The sequence below is a fragment of the Rissa tridactyla genome, chromosome 17, assembly GCF_028500815.1.
Source record: "Rissa tridactyla isolate bRisTri1 chromosome 17, bRisTri1.patW.cur.20221130, whole genome shotgun sequence".
NCBI lineage: Eukaryota > Metazoa > Chordata > Aves > Charadriiformes > Laridae > Rissa > Rissa tridactyla.
This window is the reverse complement of record NC_071482.1, coordinates 6,888,503-6,911,072: the sequence shown is the minus strand read 5'-3', so window position 1 is coordinate 6,911,072 and position 22,570 is coordinate 6,888,503. Positions and strand designations below refer to the sequence as shown.

At 45.3% G+C, this 22,570-nt stretch overlaps 1 protein-coding gene across 2 annotated transcripts in view; it reads left to right on the top strand.

The window, feature by feature from the left end:
- KCNJ5 (potassium inwardly rectifying channel subfamily J member 5) overlaps positions 1-22,039 on the top strand; it is a 64,235-nt gene extending 42,196 nt beyond the window's left edge. For both annotated transcript variants that reach the window (XM_054223153.1, XM_054223154.1), the window contains exons 3-5: positions 1,767-1,941; positions 10,028-10,974; positions 21,321-22,039. In XM_054223153.1, coding sequence (XP_054079128.1) covers positions 10,035-10,974; positions 21,321-21,676 — 1,296 coding nt within the window. In that variant the 5' untranslated portion in view covers positions 1,767-1,941; positions 10,028-10,034 and the 3' untranslated portion in view covers positions 21,677-22,039. The remainder of the gene's footprint in view (positions 1-1,766; positions 1,942-10,027; positions 10,975-21,320) is intronic.
- The last annotated feature ends 531 nt before the right edge of the window (positions 22,040-22,570 follow it).

Here is a 22,570-nt window from a genome sequence, read left to right as displayed (position 1 = left end):
TAATGCACGCGATACAGGAGGCAAACTGGCCGGTCTGATCCCGTTGCCCATACTCTGGTGAAGCGGGAAATATGAACTAACAACAAGTTGAAAAGCAAAATTACATCTGCAAAACTCATTTTTAATGGCCTAAGCCCTTGGTCTGGCTCCAGATTCCGACCCCATCTGCCCAGATCCAACCTCCTCGTACAGATCAGGGTCCAAGAACGCTGGTAAAAAGTGCTCTGTGTATAGGGATGTGCTTTCTTAATCCTGTGCAATATGACTACTAATGATATTCTAAGCTGTGGTTATTTCCCTTTCTTTAGCGTGCCTGTCTTAGAATTTTTCCAGTGTGTCTTCCGTAATAAGGTGTTACATATCCTAGGTGGTTAGGAATCTGATTTTCTGATCTACAGGAAGTTCCACTAGTTCATTTTCCTTCCTGGTCCAAAACAAGAATGCAAAGAATAAGTTGCAAAATATCCATACAGTAAAATAAAAATGGCATTCCAGTGCTGATGTATCGCATTAGCGATAGTGCAACTTCAAAAAAAAATTAAAAAAAGAAATATTGAAAGTCATTCAAAGTAGAACGTGGAAAAAATAGCTTTCAGTTTCCAGCAATACTGACACATTCCCATACAGTGCTTTGGCTTTGACAAGTTTTTTTTTCCTGACCAGAATATCTTCTGTGAAAGCATTTCTGGTGGGCTGTAATGCGTGTGGTCCGGGAATAGAGAATTAGGGGGACAGGATTTAGGGGAACAGGGCAACAAAACCCGAAGGTAACCTGTAGTCTCCAGGCAGATCCACCTCATATATGCAGCTGGCCTGACATTGCTTTTCAGAAGAGGAAATATTTTACTAAACTAGGGAGATAGTGTGGTATTATCAATGATTTAAAAAAAAAAAACACAAAAAACCCAAAAAATGCAGCAAACCACTGAAGAGCTTTAGGGCGTTCCCTGGGACAAGCTGGATCACAGGCAACCAACACAACTCGGTCAGCAAACACCGTTTCGGCAGCTCGATGGTTGGAAGAGTGTCAGAGGAATCACGCTCTCTCTCCTTCGCCCCACTTTTCCCAAATTCCTTGGTCCAGCCTGGAAGAGAGGGTTTCCCCAACGCCGATGAATACGTACACACGTGCTCCCTGCTAAATGTGCAGCTTCTGCATTCTCCCCATCCTCCTTTTTTTTTAGGAACTGCTTTCTGCTTGAGTGATTTTAAAAGAAGAACACAGCTCCCGCCCCCTAAAAACCTGAAAGCCCACCCAGTAATGGGGGAACGGAGAAGCCGGGCAGGGGGAGGAGAAGTAACCCCCCAGCGCCAGGGGAAGCGACAGGGTGGGCAAAGACCCTGGGGTGACCGGGGAGCCTGGCGTTGTCTCAAGGCAGGGAATACGCCTCTCTCCCCCCTCCCCAGCCAGCCCTTGCTGTGCGAAGCAGCGCCTGAAACCCCTCCCCTCTTCGCTTTCGCTCCCGCCACCTTTCCCTTCGCTGCTCATTCAGAACAGACGATGCTCCCCATCACACGCCGTCCTCTCCTCTCCCTCCCCGCTGCCCCAGCCCTTTCGCAAGCCTTATACCACCAAGCATTCATTTGTACGGCAGAGAGCAGGAGCGAGGGAAGGCAGGCGTTTGACAGGCAAAAGTAGCGCTGCAGCGGCGGAGGGTGAGGGTTTGGAGCACCCCGTCTCAGCTCTGACAGCGAGGGAGATCAGGGATACCCAGGGACAGGGGCGTTTAAATCTTCAGCGCCACATAAATGTTTTCTACTAACAGGCAGAGGGAAGAAGGAAGGAGACAGCCCAAGGATCAGAAGACGACCCCGGCTCTCTGGTGATGGCATGGATCGGACGCTTTTCCAGCAGCTGTTTTACCTACCTCTCAGTCCTGTCACCATCCGGTGTCCCCGAAGTGCCAAGGCACAAGACTGATGCGGAGCCGCTCTTAGCAAGTAAGTTACCTGCTTTGGTTTGTTTTCCCAGTTCGTTTATTTTCTTTTCTGGTTGCAAAGGATCTGTAACCCAGAAGGCAGGAGGGCAAGCCTGAGGTATTAGGTCAGCTGCAGGTTTCTATGCCCAAACCCACCAGGGTGACAGCTAGAGATGTGCTGTTGTCTAACTCGGCAGCTGCTGGGGAACTCTTTGGGAAGCTGGGGATTAGATGTTGATCTTGGGCAAAAGCACTGTCAGACCCAGTACAGGTGTTATGCAGGAAAAGACGTTAAAAATGATGAACTGCTCAGATCGCAGATTAGTGGAGAGCACTGGAATACAACGGGCAGAGGGAGACTGATCAGTAAGCAGCCCTGAAACGCGTGGAGTGACTCTATAATCCTCACCTAGAGTCAAAGATTAGATTCTTTTATAATTAGGATACTTACTAGTCAGCTTAGGGTTCAAAGAGCCCTTGCAGTGTAGTCTCCAGGCGATGAAGTGGCATGTTCAGCCCTTGGAGGGGAGAGGAAGTTTTTCATGCGCTGGGAATCCCTAGGGGTGTTTATGGTTCTGGGAGGTAAAAGCGTGAGTCATTTTTTTACCAATGTCCTGCTGCATCGGTCAAAAAGATGCCCGGAGTCCTCCTTTTTGTATCAGCACATGTATCAGTTGGGGGTAACACACTAACTTTTATACAGCCTGTGTCTCCTTTGGGTTTCACCTGAGAGTTTCGGGACCCAATGGAGAACTGGCAGAAACTGTCCCTGTCCCCAAAACCTCTGACTTTCAGGGATTCTGTAATCAAGTGGGTCCTTCCTGCTGCACCCTTTTACTTTTAAGTAGACAACTACCTTGGATTTATAGCAGAGTAGCTTGGAAGGAAACAAAACCGGCTTCTCTCACTAGTTCTCTGACCAATCCAAGCAGCCAGAGTCTCCTACAGTAGTGTGGGAAGTGTGTCTGGCTGTGGTTGTGTTGGGGCAGCTGTATCACTTCTGGCATTCACTTCTTTCCCCCGCTGTTCCTCCTCAGTTGGATCATTTCTGGTTCCCATGAGAGAAAATTCTTCACCTCTGGAAGGTTCCAGCCCAATTATTTACAGACTCTGACAAAGGCAAACAGAGTTTTGGAGTCATGTTCTGAGACAAATCTCCGGACTCTTTTATATAAGAATCAGCCACTTTCTGTTCAGTTTGAGGTCAGGAGAGCCACTGGGACATCTGGGGTGAGCAGTGGCACTTCACCGGCAGGTTGGGATTGGGGAGGTCAGTTTGTCTCTCCGTGACTCATCTTATCCTGTCTGCGCAGCGGGTTCAGTGGCACTGATGAACATCTTGGGGCAAAAAGAGCCTGCATTTTGGTCAGTTCATCTTTGAACTGTTTGGATGCACATTACTGGAGAAGTGTGAAGTGGTATTAACATCCTTCAATTTTATTTTATTATTTTAAGCCAGCTGCAGTGATTCTCAGCTGCTCTAATGGTGAAATACGTTAGAGATTTCTCCAAATACAATGGAGAACAGGAACGTTTGGTGCTCTTGGGGCAGGATTTTCTCTTCGAATTGAGGGTCTGCTTTCCCCAATATTCAGTGTGTGCTCTGTGTCAACAGCCAGTAGCAGGAGAAACAGGAGTGTCTTATCAGGACTAAAGTGTCTCTTTTGCTTTGTTCAGTTGCGGTGGTTGAAAGATAACAGTCAGATTTTCAATGACGCCATAAGGTCCCCCTAAAAATAGAGTCTGGGGTAAAAGGACAGAGACAGAGAGACTGCAGAGCGCCTCAGGCAGAGTCACTTCCTTGGAGGTGGAAGGATCAAATTGGCTTACATTCAGGCTTTATTTGTTGGGAAAGGAAATATCATTTGACTGTTCAATATTAAGAAAAACACCTGAGAACATAATATTGTGTTTGCATCCTTCACACATGGGCTTTTCACGCTCAACTTCTTAAATTCAATGAAGTAGAAGGTAACTGGGTGGGAGTTACATGGATTATGTCCTCCCATCCACCCTATGCCTTTGAACTGTGATATATCAAGAAGTAGATAAGCCTTAAGCTGCGGAAACTCCGTGTTCGCCAGTCCTCATTCTATAACAAGTTGTTATAGGGTCATTATGATGTCCAATAAGGCATTTTCGAGTTTTCATCTTTTTTTCTGAAAAAAAAACCCAACCCATCCCACCCCAGTCTCTATTCTCATTACAATTTAGTTTCTCCACTCTGTTTGGCGTTGGTCTGAAGTCAATATATTTAATAAAACTGCAAACTTGTGTTATGTATGGGATTTTTTTTATACTTTAATCCATAGTTGGGAGACAAAAATCTATTTGAAACCTGTAGCTACTTGAGAGACCGGAGACATTATTTCTTGGCATTAGAAATAATCTTGTGAGGTTATTCATGCAGGTAGATCAGGCTGCGTAGGCTTCTCAGGGTGATCTTTAGACTCACCTGAAGCAGATCGGGCCTGTATTTGCTGCTGGGTTGGTGGAAGGGAGGAGTGGTGCAGCGGTTATAGGCACTTGTTTAGGATTTTTTAAACTCCAGGTTTAATTCCCTGCCACAGACACCCAGTGTGAGTGTGGAAGAAGCAAATGTCTTTGTGACTGGCTTCCCCGTCTTGAAATATGGGAAATGGAACACTTCCTTCTTCCACAGATCTTACTGAAGAAATAAATAATGTTTTAAAGCATGTGATACCTGTGTTGAACACTGTGAAACATTTGGATACTCTGGGAATGGGGAGGGGGCGCTTTGCTACCTCACAACCGAGAATGGAAGGGCTCAGGGATGTTACAAGTGTGATTATCCAGCATTGCTGGGGAGAAGGATAGATTGGGAGGCAATTAAAAGGTAGAAGTAAAGTGTAAACATCCATAAACTCTGTCCTTCTGCGTGTCATAGTGGCTTCTTACCCAGAGAGATTTTCTTACAAGGTATTATCTTTTGAAAGACTGAACGCTTTCCGTTTCGTTATTTCTGAGCCTAATGAACTCCAAGCAAGACAGGCACCGCCACCAGCCCAGTAACAAGCACAAAGTCATCCTGCTTCCTCAGGAGCTGCCTAGTTATTCAGCGCTCGCCCAGTTTGTGTACTGGTGGGTGGGTGTCTCCTCTGGCCCCAGAGGAACTCCCTTGTAAAATCGCGCCTGTCAGCAGGTTAGAAAAGCGGTGCTGCGACGTAATGAAACCTCCAAGAGGAAATGAGGCATCTTCCTCCTTCAGCGCTGCGCGAGATTACGCTTTGAAAAGCAATTATTTGGATGAGGGAGCTTTTGAACCACATGTTTATTAGTGAAGCGCCATGGGTCTCCCTTCCTCTGCAGTTTCCTTAAATGTTTTGCCCTGGTTTTGAGTAGCATAACTTTCTGGCATCATTCCCTCCACCTGTGGATCTCCAAGCACTTTCCAAAGAGGCGGCCATCAACAATCTCTATTTATAAGCCAGAAAACTGAAAGATGACACGATTTGCACAAAACCTACCTGCCTTTCTTTTTCTCGCATGCGTATGTATGCCTCAAAAGGTAATCTCGTCTCACCTCGGTCGTGCACAGGCAGTAAATAAAAAGATAGTGGGAAAGATGCCTTTCTTGGGGAAATCAAAGCCCCGCCTGTCAGTCAGCGCCTATCTAATGGCCATTTCTCTTCAGGCCAGCTTTTCCTAATATTTCTTCTTCCTCCCTCTTTCCACTAGCACTCAGCGTTCAGCGATCGATGCTTTTATTCTCTTTGGGTGCTACTGCTTTAACTTGCTTTATTCCTCTACCAGCTTTCCCATGTTGCCAGTATCTGTCAATTAAGAATTTCATTCCCTTGCAGCAGCGTAACCCGATGGAGAATATGTGTCCCAGAGGAGTCTGGGGACAGTAACCCAGGCTCTGGTTTATGTGGTGTGGGCCAACAGGCAGCAAAAGAACCAGGTCAAGTGTTTCGGTAATGAATTGTTGAATATTTACTGCTGTATTGATTCCCTGTTGAGTAGTATAGGGCTCTTTGTCTGGGAAAAGAGATGATAGAATTAAGTAGAATCCTCTTTTTGTGTGGAGGGTTTACTAAAGAACAGTTGCTCGTTTATTCTCATAATGCAAGAAAACATGGGCATCAGGTTTAAAACAAACAAAAATAACTATTTTTTTACGTAAACAAACCTGATGACAAATTCACATCTTCAAACTCCTCCTGCCTGCCAATTTAAACCTCTCCAGAAGCAAATGCCGTCCCCACTGAAACTTGCATTTCTTTAAGTGAGATCAGTCATTATTTAAATTGAAAAAGCCACCATGGTCAGCAGGGGAAAAAAGTTTTTTGCAGGCTTTTCTTGTTTTACCTTTTGTGATGTCTTTAGCAAATTTCTGTCTTGAAGACCTGGAGCTATCGGGAGGTAAATCAGCCCTGTCAGGCAGGGCTTGCAGATGGCTCTGCAAAGCAGCATCTCCTGAAGATACTTAGCTAACCCCAGCTCGACTCTTCTTCCGCAAATCTAAGAGCCCGAAATGTCACCGCCTGCCCCGAGTCTGTCGTCTCGGCAAAAGCTGAGCAACAGCAAGTCTGATAAAAAGCCTCTTTGCAAGGTTGATAATACACTGACTCACCATCTCCTTTTGCAGTAGCCTGTCCAAAAGGAAAGCGGCTTTGTACAAAAGTGACATTTTTATTATCTTGGCCTCGTTTAACCAAAGATGGTAAATGCCAAGGAAACAGGACGGTGCATGTGACTATAAGAGGAAATTTCATCTCACAGATCTCTTTGCTGGAGGGAGCAGTGATTTACAAACTGAGGTCTAAATCTCTGTGAGATGCTTGCACGTAATTACCATTATCTGGCAGAGATGTGTGTGCTTGATAGCGGTGGCAGTGTATTACACGATGAAGGAGTTAACCAAATCCTTACGGTGCTCCTTTTATAGTATCTTGTCATTTGTGCTTAAGTTTCCCAGAGCAGTTAAAATAATGATAGCAAATTTCCTAAAAGGTTCTTGTGCCTAGGATCTCACAGACCATTCATACCCGTATCACAGATTTTACAGCTGGGGAATTAAGGCAGAGGGAAAAGCAGTGATTTGCTCAGAATTAGAGGGAAAAATACTGAATTCATTGGGAACAGAAAGCTGGCTGGTCCTCAGACATCCAAACCCGTGCTCAAACTGATAACCAATATTATTCCTTTTAAATAATCTAATGCAAAGATTCATCTGCTTAATTCTTTTCAATAGCCACATACTGAGGTTATGCTTATACTACGATGGGAGAGTTTAACATTAAATCTTAGGAGAAATTGTAATGCCACTGAAGCTGTCGGCAAAGTTCATATATAGCAGGAATTTTTCGGCTTTAATGGACCACTTGTGAGGTGTTCCTGAAGGTTGCCAGAAAGATTTCACTTGACCTATTGTTAAAGATCAGCAGCATTAGAAAAGTGATGCTGCCGGTCCCTTGAGTGTTTTAGTTAAAGCAGGTTTCCCTCTACTTTCATTAATGGCAGTCCCTCTCGCCTGCTTCACCAGAGTGATATTTCTAGGGATTTAGGCTTTTTGATTGTTTTTATTCTGTTCTGTTCTTTTTAATATGTCTCAAGATCTTTTTGGTCTCTTTGGTGTGAATCTAAAATATGAAACCTTACACTATAGAATAATGTCTTGAAATTGATTGTTCTCTCCTGCGCAGTGTCACTGAAACTCAGCTTCAAATGTAACTTGCGTAACAAAATTGTCGTTAAACCAATTCTTTTCAAATTGAAAATATGAAACGCTTGCCTGTTTTTACCCTTCTTCACATAGATTGATCAAAACCTTTTTAGTCCAAATGGAGCAATTTTAGATTAATCAAACGTTGCAAACAAAGATCAAAAGTAACACTCGTAAGAAGAAAGCAAAGAGGTTTTCTCTGTACCCAGTTCTCTTCAAGTCAGCGGATGGAATGTTTCTTTCCCTATTAAAGAGGAAAAAAAAAAAGTGGGTGATTGTTCTGACTTGCACTCGGCGTATGCTTTCGCATGTTGGGAAGTGAGAGTCAATGTGTACCCTGAGCATTTCACAGCATCCAGCAGCCACTTTGCCTGCGTGTGAATAGACACATGCCATGAGGCAGCAGAGAGCCAGCCCCAGGGGCTGGGAGGCCGGAGTTTGCAACAGGTAGTAGAAGATGGCTGGGGACACAGAGCTAAATATACCACGAGCCAGCTCCCAGGAGCCCTACCTTCAGAAGTGAAAGGAAAAGAGGTAGGGATCAAAATTCTGCCAAAGTCCTTGGTGTTGCTATTTGAGGAAGGGAACAGTGCTGGGGTTATCTATCCCATGCCCAGGATCATACGCGGTGGGGCGGCAGGCCCGATTCCTCCTGACGTACCATCCCAGCATCATTAATCCCGATTATTTACCCCTTCCCGTGGCTGCACTGGCTCAGCCCTGGCCCAAACCCTCCAAACCAGGCAAATTTGCCAGCAGGAAGGAGCGTCGGGACCGTGCTGCGGACAGATGGCTGGGCTCCCTGCTGAACACAGCCAGCGGGTACGGTTCCAGCAACAGGCTCTGGCTGCTTCGTTGGAGTAATGATTGATGGTGACTTATACAAGGGCTAAGAGTAATTCTTTGCTGTTAACCAGACTTGGCTACAGCAGAATGGAAGTGGAAATTTGTTGCTTCATTTATTCATCCTGCCTCTGCTTCCTTCCTGCCCACCCTTTGTGCTTTTTAATACCGAAAAGATGAAGCTACTTTGCTCGATCTTAAAATTGTCTTTCCCAAGATACTCTTAATTGTATCTCTACACCTTTTCTCATTCACAGACGCATAAGAAGATTAAAGATAGAGGGAGCAGTAATAGATTTAGTTAGGTTTTAATAGGATTTGCGGAGGACAATGCAGAGAACGAACGCCATGGAGAATATTGCTACTCTATCTTTGATATCCCTAAGGCTTCTTAGGTAGTCTTTCACAGAGAATTTTGTCTGTGGCCTGCATTCAGCGTCCAGACTCTCATTTTTCAACAGAGTGCGTGTGGTTGGTTTTTTTTTTTACAGGAGTATCTAATCATCTCGGTAAACAGGATGTTACATTATAACCTGCAAAAAACATTGCAGCCATCATTTTGTATTATTTATCTGTAGCTCGTTAAGCGTAGTTTTGCACGTCGACAGTGGGCTTTTTAATAGCTCTCGGTTCATTTCTAAAGGTGTCCGGTGTTTTTGTCTAATGTCAGATGAAGTGAAGGGGTGGGTTCTGATATGTCTGATTAAGAGTAGGCCTGGATTCATCACACCTTCAGACACGTAATTCCAGATGCTAAATTAAAAACTTATTTCACATTTGGAGGCCAGGCTCCCGGAATAATTTGTGGAGGGGGTGGGTACTTCCAGAAGGTGATTCAGCACACCTGAAATCTGAATTACCCCTGGAGGTGCCTTTCTCTGCTGACTGCAAGGGAAACCTTCATGCATAATTTAGACTGATGTGAGATTTAGGTAGACAGTAGTGCTCAGCGTTTTCTATTAATTTCTAAGGTTTCTCTTGGTATGCACCCAAAACCTGAGGCATCGAAAAACTCCAGTCACTCTTGAAAATATATGTCGATGTATCTTTACTTTGCTTCCAGTTGTGATCTCAAGCACATTTTGGCTGTAAAAGAATCTCAGGACCAAAAATAACCCCCAAACCCGCAACTGTAACACGGTTTACCTATTTCACAACTCCCAGACCGTGCCCATCACCATTTTTTCTGAGGTTCCTGTAGTGCCTTAACAAAGTGACTGGCAGCTGGTTCATGTTTGAAGGGACCGTGTATTACGAATTAGTATTTAACGTCCAGTTCAACGCAGCATTATATTTAGTAAGTGGTTGTTGTGAGAGGAGTGCTGAAGCCTTTCAAAGTGTTTCCCAAAACAATACTAGGAGGAAAGACATGGCCGTAGCGAAAAGCCTTCCTGTTGTAGAATCAGCCTGTATCCAGCCCTGCACTAGCACGGACCAAAAATTGTCAGTGTAGCATTAATATTTGCGATGTTACTTGTCCCGGTCTGTCATAATGGTTCAGACAGTAAAACGAAATGGCTTTTTGTCTCAGCTCTTTTCCTCATGTCTTAAACTTTATTTCTTTGTTCTCCTGCAGCCCAGCCATGGCCGGAGATTCTAGGATCTTCATGAACCAGGACATGGACATCGGAGTTACATCCAGAGAGCCTAAGAAGATTCCCAAACAGGCTCGGGATGATGTCCCCATTGCCACTGACCGAACCCGCCTCATATCAGCAGAAGGTAAGAAGCCACGTCAGCGTTACATGGAGAAAAGTGGCAAGTGCAATGTGCACCATGGAAATGTCCAAGAAACCTATCGATATCTTAGTGACCTCTTCACGACGCTGGTGGACCTCAAGTGGCGTTTTAATCTTCTTGTCTTCACTATGGTCTATACCATCACTTGGTTGTTTTTTGGGTTCATATGGTGGCTCATTGCCTATATCCGGGGAGACCTGGACCATCTTGAAGATGAGAACTGGATCCCCTGTGTTGAGAATCTCAGTGGATTTGTTTCTGCGTTTCTGTTTTCTATCGAGACTGAGACAACGATCGGGTATGGCTATAGGGTCATAACGGAGAAGTGCCCAGAGGGCATCGTACTGCTTCTCATCCAGGCTATTCTGGGCTCCATTGTCAATGCGTTCATGGTGGGATGCATGTTTGTCAAGATCAGCCAACCAAAGAAGAGGGCCGAAACCCTCATGTTTTCTAACAACGCAGTGATTTCCATGAGGGATGAGAAGCTCTGTCTCATGTTCCGGGTTGGAGACCTCCGCAATTCCCACATTGTCGAGGCTTCCATCAGAGCCAAACTGATTAAGTCCAAACAGACCAAAGAAGGAGAGTTTATCCCCTTGAACCAAACGGACATCAACGTGGGATTTGACACTGGAGACGACAGATTGTTCCTGGTGTCACCTCTTATCATCTCGCATGAAATCAACGAGAAAAGCCCCTTCTGGGAGATGTCCCGCACCCAACTGGAGAAGGAGGAATTTGAAATTGTGGTCATCCTGGAAGGAATGGTGGAAGCAACAGGTAAGGACTTGTCAAAAATCAATCACAATTTTGAGGGGGGAAGGGGAAAAATGGAGTACATTGAGATTTTGCTGTCAATGTCACCTGGACTGAGGACGTGTTGGGATTTGTCCTTCTCCAGTGACTGATTCAGGTGGGATATTGTGGTCTGAGATAATTAGCAATTAAAAGATGGGTCCTTTAGCTCATGTTGTAGTATTTCACACTCTTTTTATAAGTCCAAGATTCAGATGAAGGGGTTGCTCGAGAAGCTGTCCATAATCACTTAGAACTGATCCATGGGAAAAAAGGAATGGACTAAAAGAATTCATGAGGTCTCTTGTGGTCCTGTTTCCTGTGATCGAAATTCGTGGCGCAAATCTTTTCCCATTTCTCCTCTGTATTAAAAATTGGCTGTAACTGCGCTATTTTAGGTATTGCTGTAGTATTGCTTTTTAACGGAGGCTATGGAGGAAATGCCCGAGTATTACTATATCCCATAAAACAGCATGTGCTGAAACTGAATGACTTGCACGTGATGCAGGACATATATTTTCAAAAGGAGCTCAAAGAGGAAAAATACAGAAACTGCTTTTGTGACTCTTGCAACCCAGCAGCTGTTTAACAGCTTAAAACAATGCTGTGTAATGGGTGGATGAGGAAATAGACTCAGTTGACTCCCGATTTCCTCCTATGGGTGTATTTGTGGCAAGCGATGAAAGAAGTCTGCGTCCGTATATAATAAATCTGGAAAAGTTGTGTGCCTCAGCTTGCCGAAGTGTAGAGAAGGGAGGTGGCAGCAGGCCACAAAGGCCTCCAGGCTCCTTTCCGCAGGGGGGATGCGGTGCATCTCCTAGGGCTCTGGCTAGGGAGCAGGATGCGTTTACTCTGGAGTCTTACCTAAAAGACAGGGCACCATGGGGTTCGGTTTACCCCTTGGAGCTAATTCATTGATTCTAGGCTTTGAGGAGGAGCTGGCAGGCCCTGTCTGCTCTGCTTCTAGCACAGCCAAGCGTGTTTTAGCACCCAGGGATGCTGACGCTCCCTTCAGGCAGGTTTTCTGAGCCGGGGGCTGGCAGCGTGCCATGGTCCCACCGGGGCCTTTAAGGGGAAGGCAGCGCTCAGGAGAGAATTCCTATCTGGAGACGTGGAAACACAGAAAGGGTCAGAGATGCAAAAAAGCTTTTAGAAGTAGTTTTGCCCTTTGGTGTTTAAGGATTTTAGCTATGAGATGGCACTGTGGACCCAAGTCTTTTCTGTTGGTGGTATTTGGATTTTATTTTTTTTCACCTTGACGAAGCATAGGTTCTCTCTGAAACACTAGCAAGGGTTTTCGGCTTGGTATGAGTAATCAGCACCCTGCCTCACAGATTCTGGCCCTTGCTTACTATTAATATTGTCCCCTTCTTGAGATTTGTCCTTGTTAGTCTCCTAACGGCCAGATGTAAGGGAAACCGTCTCTCAGATTCCTGCATCCCAGACCTTCACTCTTAAAGACAGCTCTCTAGAGAGCTAATGCAGTTTCCCAGTATCTCCCCGTAGTCATTAGGTGAATAGCAATCGCTGACTTACCCAAACAGGGCTGGTGGGAGGTTACGTACAGATTGCACCGTGCCTAGGCTGGAGTACTGGATTGTGGAAGTGGAATTCTTTTGGCATTGCTAGGCAAATATTCTTTCCCAGCAGAGTATTGTAGAGACATGGCAAAAGAAGGGGTGGGTGGAAAAGACTATCAAAGGCAAAGATTTGTAATGGAAGCTTATTTTGTAGCCTAAACATTTGCTAGATGCTAGAACCTCCTAATCTGAGCGTGGAATGCAGTTCCTTGTTTGTCCAAAGCCTCTTTCCTCATCACACAGTGACACTATGGAATTCTGTTTGAACAGCTACTGCACTGCCTTCCCCTTGTGAAAGCTCAGCCTCTGCTAGACATGTATAAGAGGAAGTCATTATCAATAACAACCTCAAAATTAAAAGCATGGCATAGGAATAATATTGCTTTACAAATGGGCTCCTCTCCCGGAGGGATTGCACAGGCCAGTGTATAATGATATTAAGGAGCATACATCTGTGGAAATGAATTATTCTGGTCTCAGAAGACAGGCTGTGAAATTCCAAAATTGGAGCTAGAAGAGCCAGTTTGCATCGAACTTAGAGCAGGGCGGACCTCGGGTGATGCCGTTATCTGATTCAGCGCCTGAGATGGTTTTCTGAACGACATATGGTCGCTGGCGGGGGGGGGTTTTGGCACAGTGAGAGGTGCTTGCAGAAGCACAGTGTTTGTGCTTTCCTCTTTGTCCTCACACTTTGTAATATTGATAAAGCAGTTTGGGGGATATTAATCCCTACCTCCATACCTTAAAATTTGCTCCAAGCAAATTCTTTAGCTTCTTTCCTTCCTATTGTATTGCTCAAGCCCCTTTTGCTTTTGGGAACGGTATCATTTACTTGCAGCGTGACGTCTATTAAATCATGACCCTGTTACAACCTGGTCAGGTTGAGGGCAGTATCAAAACGCAACGGACCATTTGTTCCCTTCGTAACCCCTATGAACAATTAAGCACCATTGCAGTGTTGAGGGGTGCAACTGGTCAGCGTGTACAGCTCTGGTCATGGGGCACAAGAGGCACACGGGTCCTGCGGGCTCTCTCGGAGGTGGCGCCGCTCTGCAGTTGTGGTCAGGAGTAAAAATCAATGGAAACTTATTCCGTCTTTACAGACAACAGCAAATCCCAGCGGGAATGCATCCCGCGCTGCTGGGGACAAGGCAGCCCTATTTTTTCAGAAGGTATTTTGAAAGCAGGTCAAAATGGCGATGGTCAACGTACAAACGACTAAAGAAATTTTAGTCTTGACTAAAAGCATGAATATTTTTCACTGTAAATTTGGGACAGCAATTTTATAACTGTTTCCAATAGCTTGAAGCAACCACACATATATCACAAGTGTAGTGTATTGTCTCCTCTCAAACAAGTATCTCTGCCTCCTGACATTTAAGTTTCGTTCCGATCCAGTGGAAGGCAAAGACGGTAAATAGTTTCGAATGAAAAGTGTAGAATTAATTCTGAAGAGCTCAAACACTTCAAGTCATTGTTTTTTCTTACAAAATGAAACATTGTGGTTTAAAACAATGTTTTTGTTTTCAAGTTGACTCGAATTTCCTAAACACTTCAAGTTGTTTTTTTTTTTTTTACAAAGTGAAACATTGTGTTTTAAAACCATGTTTTTGTTTTCAAGTTGACTTGAATTTTTAAAAGGGTAAATAACGGCACACTGAAGAATAGCAGCACACAAGAAACACAGCAGCCAGCGTGATGGTTTTATTTTGACGAAAAAGAAAATAAACATTGTATTATCCTAGTGAGAGCCCTCCGGGGCCCCACAGCTGCGCTGCTCACCAGCCCAGAAGCCAGCTGCGGCAGAAAGCCCACCGACACGGGTCCTTCCAGCCCACGCTTCAGTCTGGCCGAGGCACTGTGACTCCACCAGAGGTTAAAACGTGCCAAAGGGGGACGGAGTTTCTGGGCAGATCCGTTGCGATCACTGTGGAGTGAAATGAGCACCCTAAAGACAAAATCAATACAGATGACAAGTGTTTTGACTTCCCGGGCTGCTTCGTGGGCATCTTGAAAGCAGCAGCATCACTCACGGTGCCTACTTAATGAATTGGTCACAGAGATTACTTTAGGGAATTAATTCTCTTTTGCCTTATCTGAAAGGGACACTTGTCAAGATCAGCTGGTCCAAATTTGACCTGCAATAAAAGGGAAGAAAGTGAAGGCAGAAAATCTGTTTGCAAAGTGAATGCAGTTTTGCTTTCACTGCCTTTCCGCTCTCCACAGTGGCCACAAAAAAAATTAGAGCCCTCCTGTTGACAGAAAAGTCCAGGCTGTTGTTGGCCAAACCACTTGCCCTTGGCCTCCTCATCCTGAACGGAACGTAGGGAGTTCAGCAAGGCTGCCGGCACGGAGGAGAGCGGTGGAGATTCAGCCCCCCCCCTTCCCTGTGCGTGCAGGGTCACCTGTGTTATGACGAAGAATTTGGCTGATTCAATCAGGGAACATCGGAGAGTCCAACCTATGTATTTATAGATTGATTTATTTATTTATTTTCCTGCAAGCCGTCACTCCGTGAGGCGACACAGTCTGCCTGTCCTCCAAGACTTTCTGGCAGATAATTTGAAGAGGCTCTCTTCTTTTCCAGCTTTACCCTTTTGCTGCTGCTTACTGACAATTAACCAAAACCTGATCTATCGGTAGCTGTCCTACAAACCTCATTCTGTACCTACAGCGCCCAGCGGTGCTGTTGGCTGGGCACACAGACAGCACTGCTTGCAATTTTACTCTTGGTCCTCCCTGGTTTTCATTACCTCTTTTTCCCACCGCCATGAAATAAGCCACGTGACACAGTCCAGGTGCCTGATGAGTCCGGTCACTAAAGGAAGTTTTAATCAACTCTTAGGAAGGGATAGGTATATATATTTCTAGTTTAGAAGCTGCGTGATGAAAAGTGGTTTAATCACTAGGAGTAATTTACCCCATCCTGTCCCTGGGAGAGTATATGCAAACAGCAGCTTTTTTGCGCTTCAATTTTCCCACCTTTACAGAGGCCACACAAAAATTTCCTGGCTGTAAATACAGGATCAAAAGAAGTAGTCACAACATAAGGTATCCTGAAATTAATGATGACTTTAATGGGGGAACAAAGGAAGGGTGAAATTACTAAATGGAGTTTTTGTGCATTCATCATCTGCTTTGGGTTGTCTTCTTGTTTCGTTTTGCATTTTGCATGTAAATAAGTTTTCTTTTCTGCAAGAAGGACCTTGCAGAACTGCTACAGAAGCCGCTTATATAATTATAGGGAAGAGAGAGACGTCTCAAGTCATTCTTTTCACGAGCTGAATTGTCCTCCAGAGGTAGACACATGCAGGGTAGTCATCTTAGCTGCTCTGCAGTCACTGTAAGTACCTTTGCGAGGGGCCTGAAGTTACAGTGTGAGCTTGGTGCTCGGGGTCTGCCTGGGAGAGACCTGGCAATTGCATCCAAGATCTTTAAATCATAAGGTCCTTCTTTTTTTTTTAATTTTTCTTTTCTTTTTTCCTTAAATTTCCAGCGCCTAGGAGCTTTTGCATGCCTGGAGAGCGTTCAGATAAATTAAAATCCTATTATTACTCTCCTCTGGCATAAAAATCAAAGCGAATCAAGCCCAGACATGTCCTTCTCTAAAGGAGACAAGCACAAATAATTGGAGGACCATGCTCCTACCTTCTAATATTCCTTTTCAAGTTGGAGGAATATTGACTTTCTGGAGGTTACAGTTTTCTTTCGTCTAATTAATGCGAAGGGACTAATAAATTTTATAACTATCCAAATGCTGATGCTAATCTAAAGACATGCGTTGCCTCATTAGAGTGCTAGAACTTAAAATTTTTATAGCTACTCCTTGCCATCCTGATTTACATCAGTGTGTCACTATACCTCTGAGTCCATCAGTTCTTTCCCTGTACTCTGGTAGTGTAGGTGGAGCTCAGCTGAAGAAGCCGAGTATGGATTATGCTGCTCGGGTGCATCCAGCACAAGGGGAAAAGTCTCCCTGCAAACAATAGTGTACGAAAACAAGGACAGGGGAGCGCTGTCACTTCCAGCAACATCTGTGTCTGAACTGCAGGGAGAGCCTAGCGAATATGGCAAACGTACACTCAGCATCCACATGACATTTTGCCAGCAGATAATCACTGAGCTCTGTGGCATTTAAATGAGGAGAGTTAATTTTAGGCTGATGAAAAATGTTGTCTTGACAGCCCCCGGGGTTGGGATATCTCTACCCACTGAGAAAGTTCAGGCCGTGCAGCAGTACTGAACGATTCAACTGTACTGTTGATGCGATCAAATCGGAGCCTGTGGCAATTTCTTGGGCTGGGAGAGGAAGGTTTGTGGTCCCCTTGCCTTCTCCCGTTAAACTGCCAGTAAAGGTACTGGCTATGACGGCACGTCTGACGCAAATACGCATCCTCCATCAGTTGGAGAGAGCCTGCTGGTGCATCTCTGGCGAACCAACCAGCTGCAAATGCAGTTAGATTTGGCCTATGATAATGAAGTTTGATTTTATCCGGTCACCTAAGGGGACACAAGACCTGGAAATGAGGAGCAGTCGCCGCTTTCCCCAGCAGAGCCGGGCGCCTCTGCTCCGCTTGCATAATCGGGGGCATTGCGAGCACTGCAACGCTCCGAAATCTGCAGCTCCCGTTGCGTATGCAGCAGAAAACCCAGGCTCCTCACCCGGCGAGCCATCAAATAACTGCTTTTTGTCAGCACGTATTAATGTCCCTTTGTCTTTGATAAAATGTAAGCTGCCTGATCCCTACTGATTTTGATGACAGAAAAGTGCCGTATTGGTAGAGTTCCCTGACACCTCTTTTACACGCCAGTCTTTCCGCAGCGACTCCCTCTGTTCTCGAATGTAATGAAACACCTGGTTTTATACACATAGCAATATATTTTGCATCTTTTCATCTACTGGAAACCAGAAACGGGCCATTTAGGAAGGCATCTATGGCTGCCTTAAACAGGAACATGCACAAACTCGGTTATTGATCCTGTGATGCAGTGACTCCAGCCAACAGACAAAAAAATCCACTTCTTAGGATTGTGCTATAATGAAATTATCGTTAAAACTCTCTGAAATGTTTATTGCAGAACTTGAAACCAGGAGACAGTCCTCTGGTCTCCAGCTTTCGGAAAAGCCTGGAACTGGTTCCAGCTTTATTGAAAATTTGGTGCATCTGCTTATAACTTTGCACAAACTTCTTTTCTGGTTCCAATTACAATTGAGTTTTGTTTGTGACTGAAAGCGAAGATGCTGAATTAAGAGATGAGAAAGCTGTAACTAAACCTTGAAAGCTGAAGATTTCACATATCATTTCACATTTTCCACAACTGACGGATTATACACATTTGTATCAAACTTATTTTTTTCATTTTTAAACCAGATTGTTTAGGAGAAAATCAAATTTCTAATGGTCTTACTATCCAGAAAATACACTTGAAAAATAAAAATCTCTGTGACTTTATTTTCAAATAAGTTTTGAAGCGCATCTACTTAGGCCAAAAAGGGGAAATGAGGATATTCCTTTGGCGTGAAGCTTATTTCAATGAAATGCCCAAGTCACCAAATACCACCTCTCTATAACTATACCAAATATCTCTACCATTTGAACCCAAAATGTGTAGTTATATCTACTTTAAGAAAAGGATGAGCAGCCTTTATCAGGGCCATAAATACTGTGATTATTTTTGCAAGAAATTCTGAGTTTGAACTCTCCCTCAATTGCTCGGGCTCTCTGAAATGTCGGTGCTTCGGGGTGGCCCGAGTCGGTGCTGCTGCGCCGAGGTGGAGCGGCAGAGGCAAAGTCGGTGAGTTCTTGCTGGGTATGAGCACGGGATGTATCCGTCACCCAGGACGTCCCACGGACTCGGAGAAGCAAAAATTTATGAAATAAAACTGCTGGGTTTTGCAGAGAGCTGAAACTTAGATTTTCCGAGCGCAGAGGGGAGAGCGCACGTTGTGCGCTGCATCACGTACTCTCAATAAAAGTAAGGTTTATTGTTTGCACACCTCTTCTGTCATCTTTTTGCAGTTACAGAGGCAATAATTAGCTAGGGACATTACAGATGCATTAATTAACCAGGCTGGAGAGCACAAGGCAGCTTAATGGAATTTGAAGCAGAGACAATGCTGCTGTTTACTGGGTAATGTAGGGGTTGCCAAGCAGTGTGTCCCCACGCAATTAAAACACCACTGCACATGTGCTAAAAAGGAATATTTGAATGGGATTATGGAGCAATTACAAGTTGTCTTATTGTGCTGGCTCTGTGTCCCCCTGGGGTTACAGCAAGCAGCTACTGCAGGAAGCTGGCAGTGTGCAGTATTTGGTTGCTGAAAGCTTTCTATTGTTCCTTCTTTAATTGAATACTTACAGCAGGAGATAACTGTGGCTGAGTCTCTGGAGTGCAGGTTCACTGTCAGGTACTCCCCCAGGGAAGGAGCTAGTTCAGGCCCCGATTATAAGGCAGGACTTCCCTTAGGATGCTTCAGCCCCCTGTGTTTAGCAGAGACACCCCATCTTGGCCTTGGGGACTTCTACATGGTGCCTTTATGCAGCACTCGGGAGGCCGCGGTAAGAGCCATCCCGTTCGTTCACAGGACCCAGTCCTGCACACCACGGTGAGCCTGGGCGGGCTCCTCTCCTGCCCTCCTTGCTGGGCTCTGGAAGCCCTCAGAGCATGGAGGAGACACTTGAAGTCCTCCCTGATTTCTGGTGCAAAACCAGCTCTGCCTACAGGAAAAAGGGCTAGTTTATTCTGTCTCCTTACCACACACGCGCACGCTGCTGGTTGTCCAGCATCCTGGCCTCCCAGTATGAGGGAGCATCGGAAAATGGGATTAGCCCTGTAGCCCTGCATTTCTGACCCTCAGAACAGCCTGTAGTAAAAGCCCTTGCCCAGGGAGGTCAACCGTGTGCTAAGTGTCAGCGACACAGCTCTCCTGAGAAGAACTGTAGCGGGACTCCGAAATTAGCAGGACTCCAAAATTAGCAGGACTCCATGAGCTGCCGGCGCGTTGAGCTGCTCTTTGCTGGCTGATAAAAGGGAATGAAGATTAACCAGCCCAGGGCAGGTGATGCTGCGCGTTGTAGCGTCACCACAGAGTCAGGAGCGGTCTCCACGCTGGTTTTTATTTCTCAAGCAAAAGCCAGTAGTTTCCTGAAAAGACGCTGTACCTCCATAGAGCTTCTCCAAAAGGCAAAAACACTTGGGGTAATTTTCTTCTTCCATTATTGTATCTTTCATAGCAGCCTCTGCGCTTCCCGGTTCCTTCCGGCCCAGGAAGCACGCGATGACTAATTCGGTACTTGTTGTTCCTGCCCAGAAGCAAATACTCCTGCAGATCTTCCTGGGGGGGAAAAATTGGCTTTTCGGTCTACGATGCAGAACTGGAAATGTCTCAGTGGTGCATGTGTCAGCGTCACTCTTTTCACCTTTCAAGAACCAAAAGCAACTAAAATACTCCTGTCCTGAGAGCTTTAAACTAAGGAAAGCAATAAGAGACAAGTAAAGCTTTCCAGAGAACTTGCTTCTGTGGGTGTCTTTTAATGGATTGTAGCAATTATGAGAACAAAATATCTGTCTTTTCACAAAGGTGCCTTTTTTTTTTTTAAGGAAAGGAGTTTTCTGATTACTTTGAGCTCACATGGTGAGAATACAGGACATGCTCCTCCCTGAAGCATCTGACACGGGTATTTTCCCCCCTGTGCCTTGCCTCCAAATTTCCCCCCCTGTGCATTGCGCCCTCCAAAAGAGAACAATGGGAGGTTTTGTGAGGTCAGGTTTTCCGAATTTCACCAGAGTTAATTCCAAAATCACATAATAGCATAATAAATAACACAATTAGGACAAACAGAAGACAAATATTTGGAAGAGAAGTCAGCCTTGACATTGGCAGGTGATCCCAAGGGAATTTGTTCTCAGTTACGCCAATGCTGAACTCTTCTCCCAGTTCTGCAAAGCTTCTCTTCAGACTTTTTCAAAGTAAATAAATAAACTCTGATCCTTGGGGCTGAGAAGCAGCTTGACAAATACCAGTTTCATACTGCCCACTGTTCATTCAGTCCACAATCCATTAATACATGGAATTCAACATGCTTATGGGCTCGACTGTGTGTCGTTGTGGGTTATGGATCTGCCAACCCAGTGCACTTGAATTGAACCCCCCAGAGGTATTGAAAAGTCATTTTGCCATATAAATCACGAGGAGTTGTGGCCCTCTCCACCTTTCGGGCTGTTAAGTCTTGGTGTCTTAACCTGAGCGCAGGAGGGAATGGCTGATACTGCTGTGGATGAAGAGGGATGGGGTCAGACGCGGTGGGAGTGCAGGGCAGTGGTTCGCTCCACTTAGGGGCTGTGTGGGTTGGGATTTGGGGTGCCTTGGCAGGGTCGGATGTCGTTGTAGCACAATTCAGCAGAAGTGCCGTTAGTATCAGCCATGCAAGCAGCACCTCAACAGAGCAATGTGAGGACAGAAAGAAGCTGCTTAGTGGTACCAAGGTACCACTAAGGTTTGGACCTCAAACTCATGAGCCCAAGGTTCAGGAAGCAGTCTGAAGATGCGGCGATGAATCCAGCCCTCTTCCTTTGAGTGCTCAGCTTTTTCATGATAGAGGCTTTTGTGAGGCTTATTAAGCGAAGACCTTTTCTGTGTCCCAGAGCAATCAGGTATGGAGATAACATGAAAGTGCTTTTAAATGAAAGAAGTGGTTGGGTGAGCATGTAAGGAAGCTTTGCATTTAACATCCCTCTGTTTCTACCCAGGGATGACTTGCCAGGCTCGCAGCTCCTACATGGACACCGAGGTGCTGTGGGGACATCGCTTCACTCCTGTCCTCACCCTGGAGAAGGACTTTTACGAAGTCGACTATAACAGCTTCCATAGCACTTACGAGACCAACACTCCCGTGTGCTGTGCCAAGGAGCTGGCCGAGTCTCGCCGGGAGGGCCAGCTCCTCAGCCACCTCTCCAGTGCCACCCTCCTGGGCGGAGGCAGAGAGGCAGGGACAGCAAAAGAGGAAGAGGAAGAAGAAGAAGAGGAGGAAGAAGGCAGGGAGCCAGCAGGATTGAATGGAGCCAACGGGACAGCAGGAGAGGTGAAGGAAGACCTGCCTGTATAACACGTGAACTGCTGGACAGTAGATACCCACACACACTTACTGGGAGACTGTGGCCTGGCGAGTCGGGAATTGACTGGGAGTCAGAGAGCTGAGATTTATCTCCAGATCTCTGCTGCCTGCTGCTTGATCCCGGCGAGTCACTGCACAGCACTGTGCCTCAGTTTCCCTCCCCTTTTATCTGTACAGTGAGGTTCCGAGCTCTGCACTCGTTTGCAAAGCATTTTTCATCTCTATGGACAAAGCTCACTAAATATGATCACTGTTAAAATCAAAAATCCCACCACTGGTTGTTTCAAAAGTTGTTCATTGGGCGTTCAGAACTCTTCCCCCTTGAGAGGGTCTTTAAAAAGTAAAGGTCCAGAATGTCCCATCTCAGTATGAAGAATGTGGTTTCATACCTTCACTTAATTTGTGAGTCAATGTATTGTAGACATTGTTACTGCTAAATTAAAAGAAGCGGAAAAAAACCCAAACCTCTCTGGTATGTAGTGAAGTGTTTTGCCTTCAAGAATTTTAGCGTTTTCCTCCAGGATCACAGTCCTGCAAAATGCCTGATATTAACAGGACAGCTTGCCCTGCGAACCTTTAGCATGTGTATCCGCTGTATTTTGGACTGTCTTCTCAACCTGGAGTCCTGTCTTTGTGTACGCTTTTCATGGAATCTCTGACACGTTATTAGGCTGTCCATGGTCACAGGAAGTTTAGATCTTGCCCCAGTGAAGGTTTTTTCCTGGGTGTCCCAGTTGCAGTTCCAGTTGATGTTTTAAAACAAATTAAGTAGCCATCTGAGAGTTCTGGGATTTCAGACAGAATCCCTGGAGTTGGTAGACCGGGTAAGCAACAGTTTGCAAAACTCTCTGCTCTTCTGTAAAGTACGTATTTGAAATAAAGCTG